At 41.3% G+C, this 18,136-nt stretch overlaps 1 protein-coding gene across 3 annotated transcripts in view; it reads left to right on the forward strand.

Annotated features, from left to right (window-relative positions):
- Positions 1–3,945: 3,945 nt before the first annotated feature.
- sestd1 (SEC14 and spectrin domains 1) overlaps positions 3,946–18,136 on the forward strand; it is an 88,144-nt gene continuing 73,953 nt past the window's right edge. For all 3 annotated transcript variants that reach the window (XR_005007536.1, XM_036577415.1, XM_036577427.1), the window contains exons 1-3: positions 3,946–4,070; positions 12,575–12,635; positions 14,420–14,505. Coding sequence is in view for 2 of the 3 variants with exons in the window: in XM_036577415.1 (XP_036433308.1) it covers positions 14,451–14,505 (55 nt within the window). In the remaining variant the exon portion in view is untranslated. The remainder of the gene's footprint in view (positions 4,071–12,574; positions 12,636–14,419; positions 14,506–18,136) is intronic.

An 18,136-nucleotide genomic window follows, 5' to 3' on the forward strand; every position in this document is an offset into this window, starting at 1 on the left:
TCTTTTTTGGGAGGCCAGTTAGAAGACCATTGCAGAGATCCAGTCTACCAGAAATAAGGGCATGGATGAGTTTCTCTAGGTCTGATAGCCCTTAGTTCTTGTTTGAATTTTTACATGGAAAAAAAACAGACTAACACCACTGAAGCCTAGAAAACTGAGAGAACAGCTTGTCCTGTATCTGAGCAGATGAACCGAGAGTGTCTTCATAAACTCAGCCTTGTTCAGATCTGACTGGAACTACATTAAAGATGAATACAAAGTGATTCAGAGTGGTTTGGTGCAAAGTGCTTCACTGTAGAGAAACTTACAGACTCAGGTTTCTTTACAGTGGTGGTGATAGGAACCAGGGGTCACAATGTCTACAGCACAAATATAACCACTTTATTTACTGTGAAGATGTTTTAGAGGCAGTCACTACACGCTAATGCAAGATTCGGGGAATTTGCTCTTTTAAGTGATATGATGTGATGAATCATGCTTAATGTAACAAGGGGCACGAACTAACAAGGTAAAAAAGTTTTGATTTCTACTTGACTTTAAAGATAAATTCAGTCATTGTAGAACCAAAAAAAGATGGACTAGTAGATAAGTGATGGTCTGTATGTTTTTACTCAGAGGTCAAAATTCAGTTGTTATGGTTAAAACAAATGTTCTTTAATCATCCTTGTGTTTGATTTGATACTGTCTTTTCTAAATTAGGTGATGGATGGTTTGGATACTGATAAAACCTGAGAAAAAAAATTATCATTTAAGCAGAATAACTGACTAAGTATATATAAATTATTCATGTTCATATTTGCTTTCTTTCCTTATTATTATTATTACTATTAATACAATCAATTATTTATACTAGATATGAACCAAAAACCCAATATTGCAGTGGGGCTAGGAACTGCCCTTTGCCTGTGTGTCTGGTGTGTGAGCTGATACAGAGTGAGAGAAGAAGAGATGTGAACTGAGTCAGAGTGCATCTGTCCCCTCTTGTGTTCTGGGAGCTGAATCAGTTCTAAATGAAGCTACGTTATGGGCACAAACTTAGTCTTCTGAAAACCCCCCATGCTACAGTGGCGTCAGAACTGGCAGAAGAAGCGATGACGAGAGGTCAATCCCAGCAGCGGCGCAAGGATCTGGTAGGGCACCAGGTAGGGAGCACCAAGAGGGTCCTGGAGCGGTGGAGGAACACAAGGACACAAGGCTTGCGGAGGATGAGAAGACATTGCAAAGAACAGGGCTCAGGGTCACGGGGGAAAGTAAACCGTCCCGAAAACGGCAAAAGAAAGCACCAAGCTGCAGCGAAGCATTTTGTGACTGGGGGCCGGCCTACGCCCCCTGACCCTCGGGAAGAGTGGAGGGCTGCGGCCCCTTCCCCACACGCAGGCTAGCTGAGGAAATGCATCAGTTGATTGGGCAGTAAGGCTTTGAACCTATGTCCTCCATGGTGTCCTTGCCTGATGCTGCTACCAGCTGCCAATGTGAACCCCTCAGCGAACAAGGCAACCACAAAACCAATGTATTGGCCTAAGGTAAGATGTTATGATAGTACAAGGAATTGGTCAGCCTACCTGCAGCAATTTGTGGCAGCAGCAGAGTGGGGGGACCAAGCGAAGGTGGCACAGTTAGCTTCAGCACTGGAAGGTCCAGCCCTGCAGGTACTGTTAGAGTTTCCTGCTGACGTTATAGTATATAGGTACAACCTCAAAGCCAGCCTGGGTTTGGTGAGCGAGTGTGGCCCATGCACATTAGGGAGAAGTATCATCGGCGACAGCGCCAGCATGGAACAAAGCTGGGTCCTCTCATTGCAGCTCCGTGATAGCTTGGCTTTGGATGCATTCCTACTGGTGGTGAGGCTATTAAGGCTCCAGTAACAGTTATGGCTTGCAAAGCCAACTTGCCTGGGAAGGCTTTACAATGGGCAGAAGAAATGGAGGCAATTTTGGGAGAGTATGCAGGCTGCAGCCAGAGTCATACCGCAGTGGAGGCAGACTGCAGTGATAGGGAGTGTGAGGAAGAAGTGGAAGAGAGGGCAGAACACATGCTTGGTGTGGAGTTGTTGTGGTGAGCAACACAAGGCTGCACAGTGGGGGAGCTCGAGGAGGAGACAAAATGTCGAGTGGCCCCTGAGTAAATGGTGGCAGGGCAACTAGTGTGCTGAAATTGCAGGAAGGGGGGACACTACTCCAGTCAATGCTGCAAACCTAAGCTGGTGGGGAAATGGAAGCCAGCCAGGAAATTTGGCTGCTGCTATGGACTTTCGGTGCACCATGGATGGGAAGCAACTCACTGCCCTCACTGTCTTGGAGCTTGGAGACAGTACAAGTGAAGCTGGTTGTGGTGGCTAGCAGCAGAGCCAAAGCAGAGAGTCGGGACTCAGTGGTAGTGTGGCCTTTGTTTTCTATGGGGAAAGTTGCTAGTTCTGGAAGAGGTGAACATGCAGCATCAGAAACAGTTGGTGGATCCCTGGGGACGGGTATGCTCTCAGGTTGAGGGCACCATGGCTTCTCATGAGTCAAGCCACTAATTTTGGAGGGGCTGAACACGCAGTGCCAGCACCAGTAGATGGATCTACCACTCTTGCCAGCATCAACAATGCAGTGGACGACGGAGAAAGCAAAACTATGATGGGTCAAGGGTCAGGAGTTTCAGCCAGCGGAGAGAGTCAAATTGTTTAATCCGTGCTGCCAGTAAGGCCACGCTCCCAAATGGGACCATGAATGGGACTTTGCCTCATGGTGGAAAGGCAGCCAGATGTGGTGCAGATGTGGTGCCGGGTGCACATCAGAACCTGGTGCCATATGGTATTGCATCGGGACTGTTTGGCTCCGTATTTGGAGAACTGGGAGGGGCGCTTTAGTCCTTAGGGCCCTCCAGAATGATGCCCCAAGACCCAACCAGTGCTCCTCAGCCACACAGAGAACCCCTCTAGGCTCTCTGGCATCGCCGTAAAATGGCCGATGCTCCCTAGCAGCTTCGGAATCCCCTCAACTCTCAACAACATCAGCGGAGAGCCCAGAAGCCATGCCCATGAGAACGCCAGGAACCCCTTCGGCCCAGGAGCCCTCAAGGAGGCAACAAACTCCTAGATATATCAAAAACTTAGGCCCAATCCCATTTCACCCCTTGCCCCTATCACTTAGCCTTTAGCCCCCTGTTTTGCGCGTTCACGTCTAGGGTAAGGGTGTCCCAAATTTTTGTTGAAATAGAGGGGTAGGGCGAGGTGTTGGGGCTGCATGGCCCTCCAAACTGAGGTTTTTCAGAGACTCCAAATGGAGTGTTATGAGAAAAAAAGAAAAACCTGCATAAATTGCTAATACTATGCTAATGTCTCGGTAGCTAGCTAACTTTCCCGTTCCACCTTAAATAGTCCAGCAGTTCTGACGCCTGAAGCACCAGAAAGTAACTGCTGCTCCATTTAAGGTGGAACGGGAAAATTCTAACAAGGAGCTGGTGAATATCTGACTTCAGCTTCGTATCACCAAAAAATTAGCGGTGGGTGACAATAAATAATTGCCCCCCTCTCTGAAGGCATTTGATGCCCTAAATGTAACCAAAACCCAGCAGTGAGGAGCTGAACTTTTCCCTTCTCTGCTATCACTGAAGACGGGCCAGGTCGCCTACAGCGCAGCGCTAGCAGCTGTTAATGAAGTAATGTTTTTTTTTTTTTAAGGGGCCCATTTCGTAGGCAAGATTTCAACTACTACCCCTTGGAACTGAGTTACCCTAACTGAGTTAGGGTCCTCCAACGCTACAATATTAATAATATTAGTAATGTAATAATTAATTATGATAAATGATTGAGAAAATAAATTAATTTTTTTTTTTATTTACAAAATATACTAAACTGCATCATTTGAAAGACGCGCTATCAACTGAGCCTGCGCGGACCAAGCTCGGCCCACCCACTGCAGTGTCGAATTTCATTGGTCGCGGCTGCTATGTGGGCGTGGTCACACGGGGCGAGGCCCAACCCCTTCTCCGACAAAACACAGCTAACGGCTAGCTGAGTTAGCGCGGCTTTTAGCACTCTTTCTCTTCATAACAGGGGATTTCAAGGTCCGGAAAACTGTGAGAAGGTAATCTTTTTAACCGAATAACCCATTTAAAGTGCGAATTTGTGCGTTTCTGGAGATGTAAATGTGAATGCCCAGCTGGGTCAGCCGTTACCGCTGCAGTCGTTGCTCGGCGAGGGGGACTCATTGACTTTTTCGCGTTTTCTGGCTGATATAATTGTTTTTCATGTGTTTTATTGACATATATTAAGAGCTAAGACGTATATGAGTGTCTATTAATGGCGAATAGATGTGTAATTCAGACGAAGCTGAGGTCAGCTTCTCATTCGCCAGCTTCTTGTTTCGAATTTTTCCGTTCCACCTTAAATAGTGCCGCGGTTACTATTTAAACGCCTGAGTCGCCAGAATGGAACTCCTGCAGAATTTAAGGTGGAACGGGAAAATTCGAACAAGAAGCGGCGAATAGGAAAGCAGCTCCAGCCTCGTGTAATTGAGAGGGTTTTGTCCACACGCAGGCAGCATGTGAGTGAAGGAGAAGCCTATCTGTGCCAGTCTGAATGGGAATATAACGTTACATGCCTGCTATCTGTGCAGCTGCTGGTGCCAGTTGTATTCACTGTTCTGGTATGGACAGTCTTTCTTGAGTAAAATGAGTGTCCATGAGCTGGACAGGCCGGCTAGGTAGCTCCTCTTCGTCTTTCAGGCTTTGTTTCGTGGCCACACTTGGCACTAAATGTCCAGAAAAGAGGGAATCTTTCCAGTTTTAGTGGTCTGGTTGGCTAGTAGACCCCCTTCACCTTGGTGACCAGAGGATTCAGCAGGATATGGTCAGTAAAACAGTGGCTCAGCATGTCTGTAGCCCTTGCCTGGGGTTTGTTCTGCAGTGTTATGCATATGTAGTGATTTACATGGGGCTGCTGCTCTGCATAATACAGTACAGGCCAAGGTTTCTCCAGTCCTGCTGGTGTATTTACCCCTGCAGTGCTGTATTAGTAGTGCCTTCCTTCTGATTTAAGTCATAAAATCATTCCCAGGTCCATGAGGTTAAAGCAAATATTGTATAATCAACATAGAAAAGCATATCCATTATAATGGGACACTCTGGAGCATCCACACATGAGCCTTAGGTCCCTATGTTCAGTGCCAAGTGTGGATTAGAGGGGTATAAAGCCCCCAGCATTGGGCTGAGGAGCAGTGGAACTGTGTTCTCTTGACTGATTGAGCTCCATTCAATACCTTTGGGATGAGGTGATCCAAAACTGACCATCCAACATCAGTACCTGACCCCACTAATGCTCAATCAAATCCTCACAGCAATGGTCCAACATCTAACCATCCTGGAAAACTCTTAAAGTTCTTCAATGGTTCTTTAGTGGAGAAAAGGGTTCTATAAAGAACCATGAACACTTAATTTACCCTCTGGATGATTGACAGCTTCTTTAGAATGTCTTGTAGATGGTTCTATATAGAACCTTTTTGAAAAGGGTTCTATATAGCACCCAAAAGGGTTGACGATGTCAAGCTTGTAGCAGTAGAAGAACCCTTTTCAAAAAGGTTCTATAAAGAACCCTCTGCAGCACATTCTCCAACAATCTGACCCTTCTGTGATGCAGAGAAGCATTTAATCATACAAAGGATTCCTTCAGATTGTTGGAGAATGCGCTTTATATGGTTCTATACAGAACCTTTTTAAAAAGGGTTCTTCTTTTGGTACGATGTCAAGCTTGTAACAATAGAAGAACCCTTTTCAAAAAAGGTTCTATGTAGAACCCTCCTCAGCACATTCTCCAACAATCTGAAGTGGCCTCTTGTGAACCATTTAAAATCCATACAAAGGATTCTTTGAGTGTTCATGGTTTGTGTTAGAACCTTTTTCTTTACTAAAGAACCCTTGAAGAGCCATCTTTTTTAAGATTGATGGAGAACATATCTGCAAACAATTTCAGAGTTCCTCTGCGGACAGAAGCAGTGCCAGTGCACTGATATTCATGGACGTTCTTTCAGTGTAATATATAATGTGGCTTGGCTTCAGCTCAAGATACGTTTACACTGTAAAAGGACTGATTTGCTAACTTTCGATTTAGCCGTCACAGAGCCTGGCGTATCAGATGACCTCGTCCACATCATAGATATTAGTGGAGAAAGTGCTGTTCAGAAAGTCTGGGATACTGTAAATTATAGGAATTCACCAACATGGAAAATCTGTGCTGACATAAACGGCCTGTTTTGCCAATTTGGGTATTTAAAATCTATTTTAAAATAAACATGATTCACCGCATCAGCTCTTTCCCAAGGCCTTTGTGAGGTTAAAATGAGCGTGTTTGAGCAGGGAGTAGTTCTAAAGTATACAGTGCTGGGGGACTGTGCAGGAAATCACTGTTGTGCATTACCATTTGGCCTGGGTGTTACTTCTCAGTCAGGGTGGTAGTGTCAGCCTCGAGCTATCGGCTCGCAGAGGACTGGCCGTCTGGTATTTATTTTATGCCAAGGTGGTTATATTCTTATTGACAGCCTCCACATCTGTTTATACTTCTGTGCACTGTTTTGATATATTAGTTGAATGTGAAACTTTTGGAAACAAATAGTGAGGCTTTCTAAGCAAGACGTAGTCACTGGATTACAAAAAGTTCACAGCATCACAGCAAGCATTCAGTAGCTGGGTAATGAGACTCTGATACAACACTAGCCTCGTCACCTTATTGCCTTTTGTGTGGATATTTAAGGGTAATTAACCACCTCATTCTAGTGCTGGAATATTTAAGTTTAATTTACCAAACACAAACCTGAAAACTAATTTGAACTGTTTGACTGCAGCGCCCAGTTTTAATACAGTACTTTTTTAGTCTTTGATCCAAAAGGGTTACTCTTTATTATTACTTATGTTCATGAAAAATTCCTGCTGTGTTCACTCCAATCTCACTTCATGAGATTTTACTGAAAAATGATCAAATTTAGATGAATGCAACATCAATTTTTACATGGAAATATGTCGTACCCCAAAAAAAGGAGCCATTTTAGACCAAAAACTAAAGTACAATAAGAAAGTAGTCCTCACACCTAAACCACAAACAGATGAAATTAAATAAATGGATTTAGAACAAGTCAGATTACTTGTGGATATAAATGACAGCTTTGCAAGAAATTATTGTCTGAACTTGTTTTCTGAATATTTTTTTTTTCCTTGATTAATATTAATGTTACAAATAAGAAACAAAAGGCTGTTCAAAATTTCAACTATTGGTTGGATAGGCAGTGCCACAAAGTGGGCTGAGACCAAATTTGAGCTATTTTTGGCAAAGAGAAAAAAATTCTGTAGCCAATTTTCTTACGTTTTTAACTCTTTGTTCATAAAAGGGTAAAAAGGTTTAGTGAAAAAGGGAAAGGTTTAAGTATGAACTCAAGCTCTAGTTGAAATCCAGGTATCTACAGTAGTGTACCTGTGCAAGACCTTGCACAATCCTGTGAAACTACAGGAGGTGTCTTGTGTGAACGGAAGCCGATACGTTGCCAGGTAAGTTGTATCAGCTTCTGTTTGATTTTTATAGTCAAACTTTCAATATTCATTAGTGTGAAAAGTAACAGGAGCGCTTAGTGGAAAGAAACTGCCGTGTGTACTTTGTTTATGCATGACTCTGCTTAGGTCTTCACACCCCCAGCGCAGTATATTCATATGATTTATTCAGGCGTCAATCAATGAAAGCGAAAATGCTGCGTTATTTGCCCTCTGCTTTATTTTTGTGAATATTCGCAGGCGACATGAACTCGACCAATCAGTATACATGCACTTAATAATCCGTTAACTGTAAAAAATCTGATTTAGTCAGTAATCTGATCAATGTGCGTGCATGCACTTGAGTAACCAGATAATGAGGAAACTCTGGGTCTACATGAGTCAGACAGTAATCAGATTTCTGCTTTGCAACTGGTTTCATGCCGAAGTGTTTTTGTTGTAGCACAGTTCAGAAAATCGCTCTCCTCTCATTTGCGTAGGTAGCATTTCTTTTCAGGAGTGGCCTGATTACAGGCTGGGGAGGTCAGCTAGAAAGCATTACGGCCCAGAGACCTTGAGAGAGGATGACTGCTACCAGCTAGCCTACTTTATTATAGCTAAATTGTTATAAAGTCTCTCCCCTATGCATCACACTAAAACAGCAGTTTGTGATTGGTCGTTCTGTCAGTCAAATGGCCCTTTCCTGTAAATGTAGGTCATTTTTTTTTTTATCACATTTATTTATGTGTCTAAACTCCTCCAGACCTCTGACCAAAGGCGTAATTCTGGTTTGCGAGACTGTGCAAGGTTTAAAAGCATGCTTCATTTTTTCAGATAGGTCAGATTGTCAGAATTGCATCTTTTTTCCCCAAAAAATTTCCACACAATTCAGTCTTTGAGATGTGAACAAATTATTCTAGAGCGGTTTGATGTTCAGTGGTTCATTGTAGAGGAACTTTCAGACTCGGATTTCTTTAGGAACCAGGAGTCACCATGTCAACACAAATATAGCCATTTTATTTACTATCCAAAACCACCAGTGAACCTACATGTGTCTTCTGAGTTTTTAGATGTAATGTTGATGATGAAATGGTGAAATCTGAGTATTTTTTTGTTGTTGTTGTTGTTGTTGTTGTTGTTTTTGACGCCTGTTTTACCTGAAAACAGCCGTCATGTTCGATTCTGGCTAACTAAAGACACGTTTAGATGATGATTATTAAAATCTGAGAGAGTACAGTCGAGCAGCTGGCGCTGAGGGGACAAAAAGGTGAAACTGAACCTGTTCTGTCATGTTTAGATCTGTGGCCTGATTGGCTAACTCAGTGTCAGCTTAGTGAGCAGGTTTCAGACCCGAGCAGTACAGGTTTGATTCTGACTGCTGCTGCTGAGAGAGCAAAAGTGGAGTGACTCATGTTAGAGTGAAAGCTGAAATCGAATGTATTGTGTGGTGAGTGTAGCTCTTAGCCATCGCTGAGCCACTGACTGTGACCAGAAACTTTTGCTACTGCTGCTCCTGTCCTCCCCTCTACCTCCCTACTGCTCCTTCCCTACCTGGATAAACACAGAGGAGTCGAGGAGAGGAAAAGGAGGGGAAGTGGGAAAGCTGATTCCTTTCAGTGTCATTAAAATTGATGTTGACTATTGATGAACTGAGCTTATCACAACGTTCAGTTGAGAGCACGGCCCTGGACATGTGCAGTGATGTCACAGACTTCCTGAGAATACGCTCATGTATCCTCGGCTTGAAGCCGCTTCTGCAGCTGTTCGAAGCAGCTTCTCTCATCTCCTCTGGTATTTGGAAAGCAGGAAGGATGGCATCACGAAAACGGTTTCTGGGTCATGGAGGAGGAGAGGAGGAGGAGGATCAGTAGGGGAAAAAAAGAAGCTACTTTCAGGGTTTCTGAATGCGGCCACTGTCGTGCTTAGTTTTTCTGAGGTTTCGTCTGGCTTTGATTTTGCCTTCCCTCTATCAGCGCCATCTTTCGAGATCCAGGCATTGACCCCTCTGAAATATAATGATGGAATGTGTATATTTGGCCATTCAGATGTGGAAAAGAAATTTAGCACGTCATAATTTCTACATAGCAAAATAATTTTTAAATAGCGGCATCATTTTTAAAGAGTAACTACACCCTAAGAACCCCTCGTTAATAGCTGAAATGCATTGTTCTGTAATAATAATATACATCAGACTGTTATTTAGTGTTCTAGTTAGTTATCATTGCTAATTCTTAGTTATTGTGTTTGTTGATATTGTAGATTTTAGCCTTTTTAGACTTAAACTAGCCTTATATTGATAACATTCAATGTATGATTAGGTAACCTGACGGGCCACTTAAGTGAGGATTCTTTCAAGTGTTCATAAAGCTGCTGAGCTCGAAGTCGCAAAAGTGCCGTTTGATTCTGTCACTCTTCATATTTTCTGATAACTAATGAACATCGCTGCCGTGCCCCTTCTATTTTGAGCATTTTTCAAAGTTGAGCCAGGTGTGGAGTTGAAAATAGAGGGGTGTAGTTACTCTTTAATACTGTGGTGTCTTATTACCGTTATGGCTACCAACCCTAATTTGCAAGTTTCTCCACAATGAGGCATTACAGTCAACTCTGAAGGGCTTCATTTACATCTTAGTCATTTAATTATGCAGGAATTTTGAAAAATGTGTGGAATTCCCCTTTAAAAGTGTTTGGAATTGAAAATGGATTGAAAATAGGTGCTATTAGGCTTGCAAGATTAGACTTCTGTCAGTGGGAGTTTAACTTTATGATTACACTATGTTGAGTCAGGACACGACTATTGAATTGGAAATTAGTGTTGATTGTGTTCTTTTTATATGTGGCTGTAAATGGGGTGTTAAAGATACTTTGCCATTCTGATGCACAATTGATTTCTATTTAGCACAAAAAATATGCTACCCTGTAGTGGTGGACAGTGTGGCCAAAATATGACACACAATACTTCATGATGTTTGCACCCCACACGATAAGCATTATGATATTTAGCTTTTTTGAGGTTTGTAATGGAGAAGTTTAAGTTTGTACTGCCAAATTAGCATCTTGTCGAGTAAAATGATCTTGAATCTAGTCGACATATCCAGTATTTCTCCTGTTGAGATTGTTGTAAGCTTATTTTAAGATTATATAACTTATTTCCAAACATTTTTTCCTTGTTTTAAGTAATTTTATTATGTGAAAGTATCTCACTATGTTGGCCGATAATTGTGCTTGTTTTAAGAAATGTGCTTGAAACAAGCGGCATTATCTGCCAGTATCGTGAGATAATTTTACTTAATAAAATTACTTAAAACAGGTACAAAAATGTCTAGAAAGCTAGATAATCTTATACTAAGTGCACAACAATCTCAAAAGAAAAATTAGATACATCAACTAGAATTAAGATAATTTCTCTTAGCAAAATACTATTACTATACTAATAGTATTAGTATAAAAAAAATACTATACTATTTTTGCAGTGTAAAGTTGGATTGGAAAAAAGAACCAGAAGCATCTTATATAAAAATATGAATGTGAAATTTTATTTAAAGTTTCCCCCACTGCGCTAAACTATATCTAATTAAACAGGACTAATTATAGTCTCATTGGCATGAAATATGCAGTGCTGGGTTCTTTCTGATGATATCCATGATATACTTAGAAAGGCATACCTTGGTGAAATTTATCACAATAACAGTAAATATCATCATATTGCCCACCCTTACTCCTCTGGATATTCGGAGCAGTGACCAGCGCCATAAAATGCATACTGTTCATAGACCAGTGGGGATTTGTGGAAAGTATGCAGTTAAAGTGCGATAATATGCCTTCAGAACTATAAAAAATACAGTAATATAATCGTTTGACCAGTTTTGGGAGGATCCTCTGCTTCACCAGTGAGTTGCGCAGCTTTTTCACGGTCTGCTGCAGCGGTCCAAGCTTGCTGTCTGTTGGCCAGCAGCCGTGGCGATGGTCCTGACTCCGGCTTTTCCAATCTGTGCTTAGCTCACGTTTTTTGCAGTGATGTGGCACTTTGCTCTACATCAGCTTATGCTTTATTACGTTCGCTTTGCCAAAGCCGTTTGCAGACTCGTCCAGCTGGATTAGCCGAGCCCCTTCCCCAGTTTATTGCTGTTTAGGAGGTTAATAACGTAGTGCTTTTCTGGCATTTGATGTTTATGGCTTTTCCCTGCCTGGCCTCGCTGAGCCGAGCTGGGCTGAGCTGACTGCTCGCAGGGCTGGAGCTGCTCCGCTGCTGGCCAGTGATTATTGGATGCTTACAGGAGAATTTCCACTCTAAGCAGTTTATCTGGAACTGTCCTTTCGCCCCAAATGAATCAGACTGGGAGTGATTACTCTGCACTCGCTCGTCAGCGGGATTCGCAGATGGAGCAGAGCAGGCCAGCCTGTCTCTGTCTGTCTGAGCTCTCTTCATCAGGAAAGCACATCAAAGCAGATCATTAGGCTAACTTTATTAATTATTCTCTCTCTCTCTCTCTCTCTCTCTCTCTCTCTCTCTCTTTCTTTCTTTCTTTCTTTCTTTCTTTCTTTCTACTTTTTTCTTGCTCTTACTGGCACTTTTCACTTCCCTCTCTCTTTGTTTCACCTTTTCTCTTTTTTCTTACTCTTATTCTTTCTTTTCTCACTCTTTTGCTTACTTTCTTTCTTGCTTATTTTCTTGTTTCTTCCACTTTTTTGCTCTCATTCTTTCTTTTCTCTCTCTTTCTTTCTTTCAAATTGTCTTTCTTTTTGTTACTATTCTGTCTGTTCTCTTGCTTTTCTTTTTTGCTTTTATTTTTTTTTTGCCCTCTTTTTTCTTTCACTCTCTTCATTCTTTTTCTCTCTCTCACTCTCTCCATCACTTCTTTTTTTTATTGTAATTTCTTGTTTTATTTTCTTCTTTGGATTGTTTCTTTCTGTCTCTCTCTCTCTCTCTGTCTCTCTCTCTGTCTGTCTTTCTGTCTGTCTCTCTCTCTCTCTGTCTTTCTGTCTCTCTCTGTCTCTCTGTCTGTCTGTCTGTCTGTCTGTCTCTCTCTCTCTCTCTCTCTCTCTCTCTCTCTCTCTCTCTCTCTCTCTCTCTCTGTAGAGTATGGGCTGTAGAGGAAGCGTGTGATAGAGAATGATCTCATTCCGGTCCACTGTTTGAGGTAAGTGTGTTGATTTTCTCCAACAGAGGTTTTGTTTTATTCTCTTTTCTTTTATTTTTCTGTGTTCGCTGTTACATTAAATAATAAAGAAAGCCTGGAAGTGGGTGATATGATAATATTTTATCATTATCATGATCATTTTTTTATGAGAGAGAATCACCATAAACAGTATAAACTTTTCTAAAGGTGTTGTGGATTTTGTCTGTAGTTAAATAAACTGCCCAGCTGCATGTTTGACTGAGTGTAGTATTAGTCCTGTTTAACTAGATTCAGTGCAGTGCAGGATGTGAAACATTGAATAAAATAATTTTTGAGGGCTGTTTTTAAATGTGAAACTGCTAGTTTGCTGTGTCTGTGTGTCAAAATATTGTGGTGTATATCATTAACATGTCTTTAAATATTGTGATATTATATTTTTGCCATATTGCCCACCCTTAACCGGGCCCATCTTCATGAAGCTTGTCAGAGTAGGATTTCTGATCAAGGATCTGTTTCTGTTAGTACTGTAGTCATAAATAAGAAGGGAATCTGATCCTAGATCAGCACTCCTACTCTGAGATTTGTGGACTGTTTCAAGGAGTCCCAGGTTTAGACTTATGTTGGCAGAAGTGATAACTTCATACTGACACTGTGAAAGAACAGATTTATTAACTTGCTTAAGACAAACTTGTAAATATCATAAAAACTAGTACAAATATAGAAGTGGCATGGTGTATATAGGGGACATTAGTGGAGAAAACATTCAGAAAAGTCATTCTGAAATGTAGGTTAGTGAAAATTATGGGAATTCTCCAGCACGGAAATTCAGCAGTGATATAAATCATCTACATTTTAATGTGTTAACATGTTTTGATCATCGCTTGATTTCCCAATATAGATATTTGACATTTCTGATACTTGAAAAAAATTTGATGGATGATAGATAATTACCTTTGAAAATGATCATGACCTTGCTGCATTTTCTGTGCATAGCACAGTCGACAAATTAGCTATTCCAATTTTGCCCTCCATAAATTTATATTTTATTGATTTTTTGCGCTGCTGAAGTGTAACACAGGACTTTGTCCTCAGGCTCAGCGATGATGCACAAAATTCTTCTGTTCTGTTTTTTTAGATCTCAGCACAGCTTTTGATACCGTTGACCACAAGATTCTAATCCAGAGTCTTGAATGCTGGGTCGGCCTCTCAGGCACAGTTTTAGAATGGTTTAAATCATATTTTGATGATAGGCAGTTCAGGTTTCAATGGGAAACCATTCATCAAAAAGATTAGGCTTTTCTTGTGGAGTCCCTCAAGGTTCAATTTTAGGGCCTTTGCTTTACCTCTAGGTTATGTCATTAGGAAACAATATAAATTTTCATAGCTATGCTGATGACACCCAGTTATACATTTCCGTTCCTTCTGATGATCAAGACTCTAGACAGAGTAACTAGCTGTGTTTTAGGTATTTCTCAGTGGATGTCGCAAAGTTTTCTACAATTAAATAATGAAAAACAATGGAACTGCTGATCGTTGGTACAAAACATCAGAGGAAGCTGCTTTTTGAGAAATGTGGTTCTTTAGCATCATATACCAATCCTGAAGTAGGAAACCTGGGAGTGATCTAAATATTTATACTTTCTTGTATTACTGTTGCTTTATCACCTGTCTGTAAAGCACTTTTAGCTGCCACCGGCATTAAAAGTGCTATATAAATAGAAATTATTATTATTATTATATGTGCCAGTTATACATTTTGATGAGTTGCCGCTTTTGCCATTTATATTCTTTAATTTATCTTGCAGCTGTCTGATTTGAGGACCAACTCAGTCCAGCATGGAGGCCTCCACCATTCTCCCTGTACTGAAGAAGAAGCTGGCGTTTTTGTCAGGTGAGGAATTGTGTCAGAAGGTAGATACTGTTGCTGTGGCCTAACTGCACACTGAACGTGAACTGTAAGTGTTTTGTGAGTATATAGAACGTAGCAAATTCTCAAATGCCAAGGCCGATTTTATTAAAAAATGGTGTGGTCTTGGTGTTGATAGACTATTATTGTCCCAGAATATAACATGAAGTGGAATAAACTAATAAAATAAACCGAATAGGTGTGATTATTTTGCACCTTCAGAGAAAAACACTGATCTGCTTCAGTTCAGTCTGTGTAAATATATTCCGTGCTAGATAAAAGGCATAAACAGTTGTGTTTTTTACGCTTCCCACCATTTGCTGATTGTTCTGAAGTAGCCTACAGGGGCCTGTCTCATAAAGTATGTTCGGCTTAAACAGCTTTCCTGACTAAGTTTCAGCTTCGCGAAGCATAACTAATGAAGCTGCAGTTAACTCGTTTATGATGCCGGTTTCTCTTTTAACTGGGGTTTAGATGCCCAGATACTACGAACAGCCAATCGTGTGAAACATGGAGTCAAGTGGCTTGTTTTTCAAAGAAGGAAACAGAAATCATATTACCTAAATAGAAGGATAGAAAGGAGCTCGGTCAGACGTTTAAAATCATGTGATTTCCACACAGATTGAATGCAGTTTCCAGTTTTCTTGACCGACATCCACTGAGCGCAACAGTGGCTCCATGCTCCAACCAATGAGTGTATAAACCGATCAACCAGAACATTAAAACCACCTTGTTTCTAAATTCATTGTCCATTTTATCAGCTCCACTGACCATACAGGAACACTTCTGTAGTTCTACAGTTACAGACTGTAGTCCATCTGTTTCTCTACATACTTTGTTAGCCCGCTTTTGCCCTGTTGTTCAGTGGTCAGGACCCCCATGGACCCTCACAGAGCAGGTACTATTTGGGTGGTGGATCATTCTCAGCACTGCTGTAACACTGACATGGTGGTGGTGTGTTAGTGTGTGTCGCGCTGGTCTGAGTGGATCAGACACAGCAGTGCTGCTGGAGTTTTTAAACACCTCAGTGTCACTGCTGGACTGAGAATAGTCCACCAACCAAAAATATCCAGCCAACAGCGTCCTGTGGGCAGCGTCCTGTGACCACTGATGAAGGATTAGAGGATGACCAACACAAACTGTGCAGCAGCAGATGAGCTATCTGACTTTACATCTACAAGGTGGACTGACAAGGTAGGAGTGTCTAATAGAGTGGACAGTGAGTGGACACAGTGTTTAAAAACTCCAGCAGCACTGCTGTGTGTGATCACACAACACATGTTCTTTGGTTACTGACTGACTCATGTAGACCCGGAGTTTCCCCATTATCTGATTACTAAAGTGCATGTAAGCGTGTTGATTGGATTACTGACAAAATCAGATTTTCTGCAGTTATCGGATTATTGAGTGCATGTAAACGCACTCATTACTATATTATACATGTTAAGGTTATCTTTGACATCACTGATGTTAATCAGAACTAATAATTCTATAATTAATAATAATATGTAATTAAATGCCAGTCTTTTTAACAGCTATTTTTTATTATCTGCTTAGCTTATTATCCTGTCACACCTATCCATCAGAGCTCACTGAAAGCATGGTGAGGGGTGTGAGTGATGTAGTGAGTCAGTTGAGTGAGGTTATCAGTGTGTCCCAATTCAGGGGCTGCATCCTTCAAAGGACGTGGTGTATGAAGGCGTGTCCTTCGAAGGCTGCTTAGACCCGTGAAGGCTGAACCGAAACGAGACGGTCTGCTCTACAGTGGATTTCCTGTTTGCGTCACAGCACCGGTGTTCCCGCCCTTACCGCTGCATCACGAAATGGCGCTCCTGTCAAGTTCTTTAAAGACGGAGCCGAAAACTTTGATTTTAGTTTTATTTTTTCATTGATTAGAGCTGGAGATACTTCACCACCGGCTACTGAGGAGATTGGATTAAACCTTAGCTACTCTCCTCAGTTTAAACCCAGTACTTAAAAGTTAAACTTAAAAGTGTCTCCTCAGCCTCCGTTCGCTCCTCTGCTGATGCCGCCACGTTCTCGAATCCTCGCCGGCATGCAATGAACTTCAGGATACGTTGGCTGGTGAAGGATCCACCTGTTGGAGCCTTTGTTGCCATGGAAATGAAGGACAAATTTCTTGGCCGCATATAAAAGAGCCTTCGAAATGAGACTGTGACGCAGTCGGCCTTCAAATGCAGCCTCCCAAGGGTGCAGCCCCTGAATTGGGACACAGCTTAAGATGTGGGAAAACAAAACAGAAACACTTTGAAGCTTCACTGAACATGAACTCTCAATGACTGTCTCATTTTACAACTTAAAGGGGAATTCTGCCAATTTTTCAATTTTTTTGCGTAAATAAATTCTTAAGAAACAAAGTAATTCAGAGAGGTTTGGTTGGTGAAATGCTCTGTTCTAGAGAAACAAGTCAGAATTGGTTGCAGTGGTGGCGATGGGAACCAAGTTAAATGCCTCTGAGAGCTCTGTCACAGAAAGTTTCCATGCATTAATTGTGGAGAAGTACATGCAGGGTGTTGTGAGGCAAAATAGTCCTCAAGAAAAACAATGCATTTCATGTTTTCCACTGTTTTACCATCAATATTACGTACAGTATAAAAACTCAGACACATGTAGGTTCAGTGGTGGTTTTGGATAGTAAATAAAATCACTATATTTTTATAATACTGACTTCTGGTTCCCATCAACACCGCTGTACAGGCAAGTTCCTCTACAATTAACCACTCTGAGTGACTTCACAACAATCGAAATTGAGCTCTCTAATTCAAGCAGCACATTCCCCCAGACTGGTCACTGGATTGCTTTTGTTTTTTTGTTGTTGTACATTGTTAGAGTAGACAGATTGTTATTTCATAAGATTTTTTTTTTTTTTTAATTTGGTTTATTTATAACTGTTTATGCATTGCTGTAGCAGTGAATACGTGTCTTAACCCAACTCCATCCTGAAACAGAAAAATTCAGTCGTTCTCGGTTGAATTTTCATTACACAAATAATATCATTATACTTGGCTTTGACAGGTTCGCAAAATAATTCTTAATTATGATTTGGTGCCGATAAGCCAAAATCCTTCAGCCCCTGCAGTTCTGCTTTAATGAGCTCTTTGGGTTTGAAATTAAAAGGTCCTTCGTTATTTTATCCAGCTTCCACTTCATTAGCATCCTCTTAGCTCCTTGTGTCATACAGGTAGTTGGCAGCCGTTTCATCCATTTCCTGACCTTGATGACTGAAATTGAAAACAAGGTTGTAAAATATGTATCAGGTCATTACTTAACGCAGATTGCCATCAGCTTGCAGTGGTCTACTTGACCACGGGAGTCCTAGTAAATCGTGGGACAGAGGCTGCTTCTTTCACCTGTTTTCACTGTTTTTCACTGCGGACTGTTATTGATTTTCTTGCATTTTATGTTTTTGGCCCTTGAGGTCCACTTAGGATACTTAATTGGTTTTATGTACTAAATATCATATTTTTACACAATTTTTCAATCTCTCTTTATCCTTTAGAATTAAACAGACTGTTTTTGTGACTGATATATATCTAAATGGCTTCTTCTTATTGGCTGCTCTGTATTGAGTCTCATTCAGAAAGCATTCCAGGCT

This window comes from Colossoma macropomum, unplaced genomic scaffold (genome assembly GCF_904425465.1).
Source record: "Colossoma macropomum unplaced genomic scaffold, Colossoma_macropomum, whole genome shotgun sequence".
In the NCBI taxonomy this organism is placed as follows: Eukaryota; Metazoa; Chordata; class Actinopteri; order Characiformes; family Serrasalmidae; genus Colossoma; species Colossoma macropomum.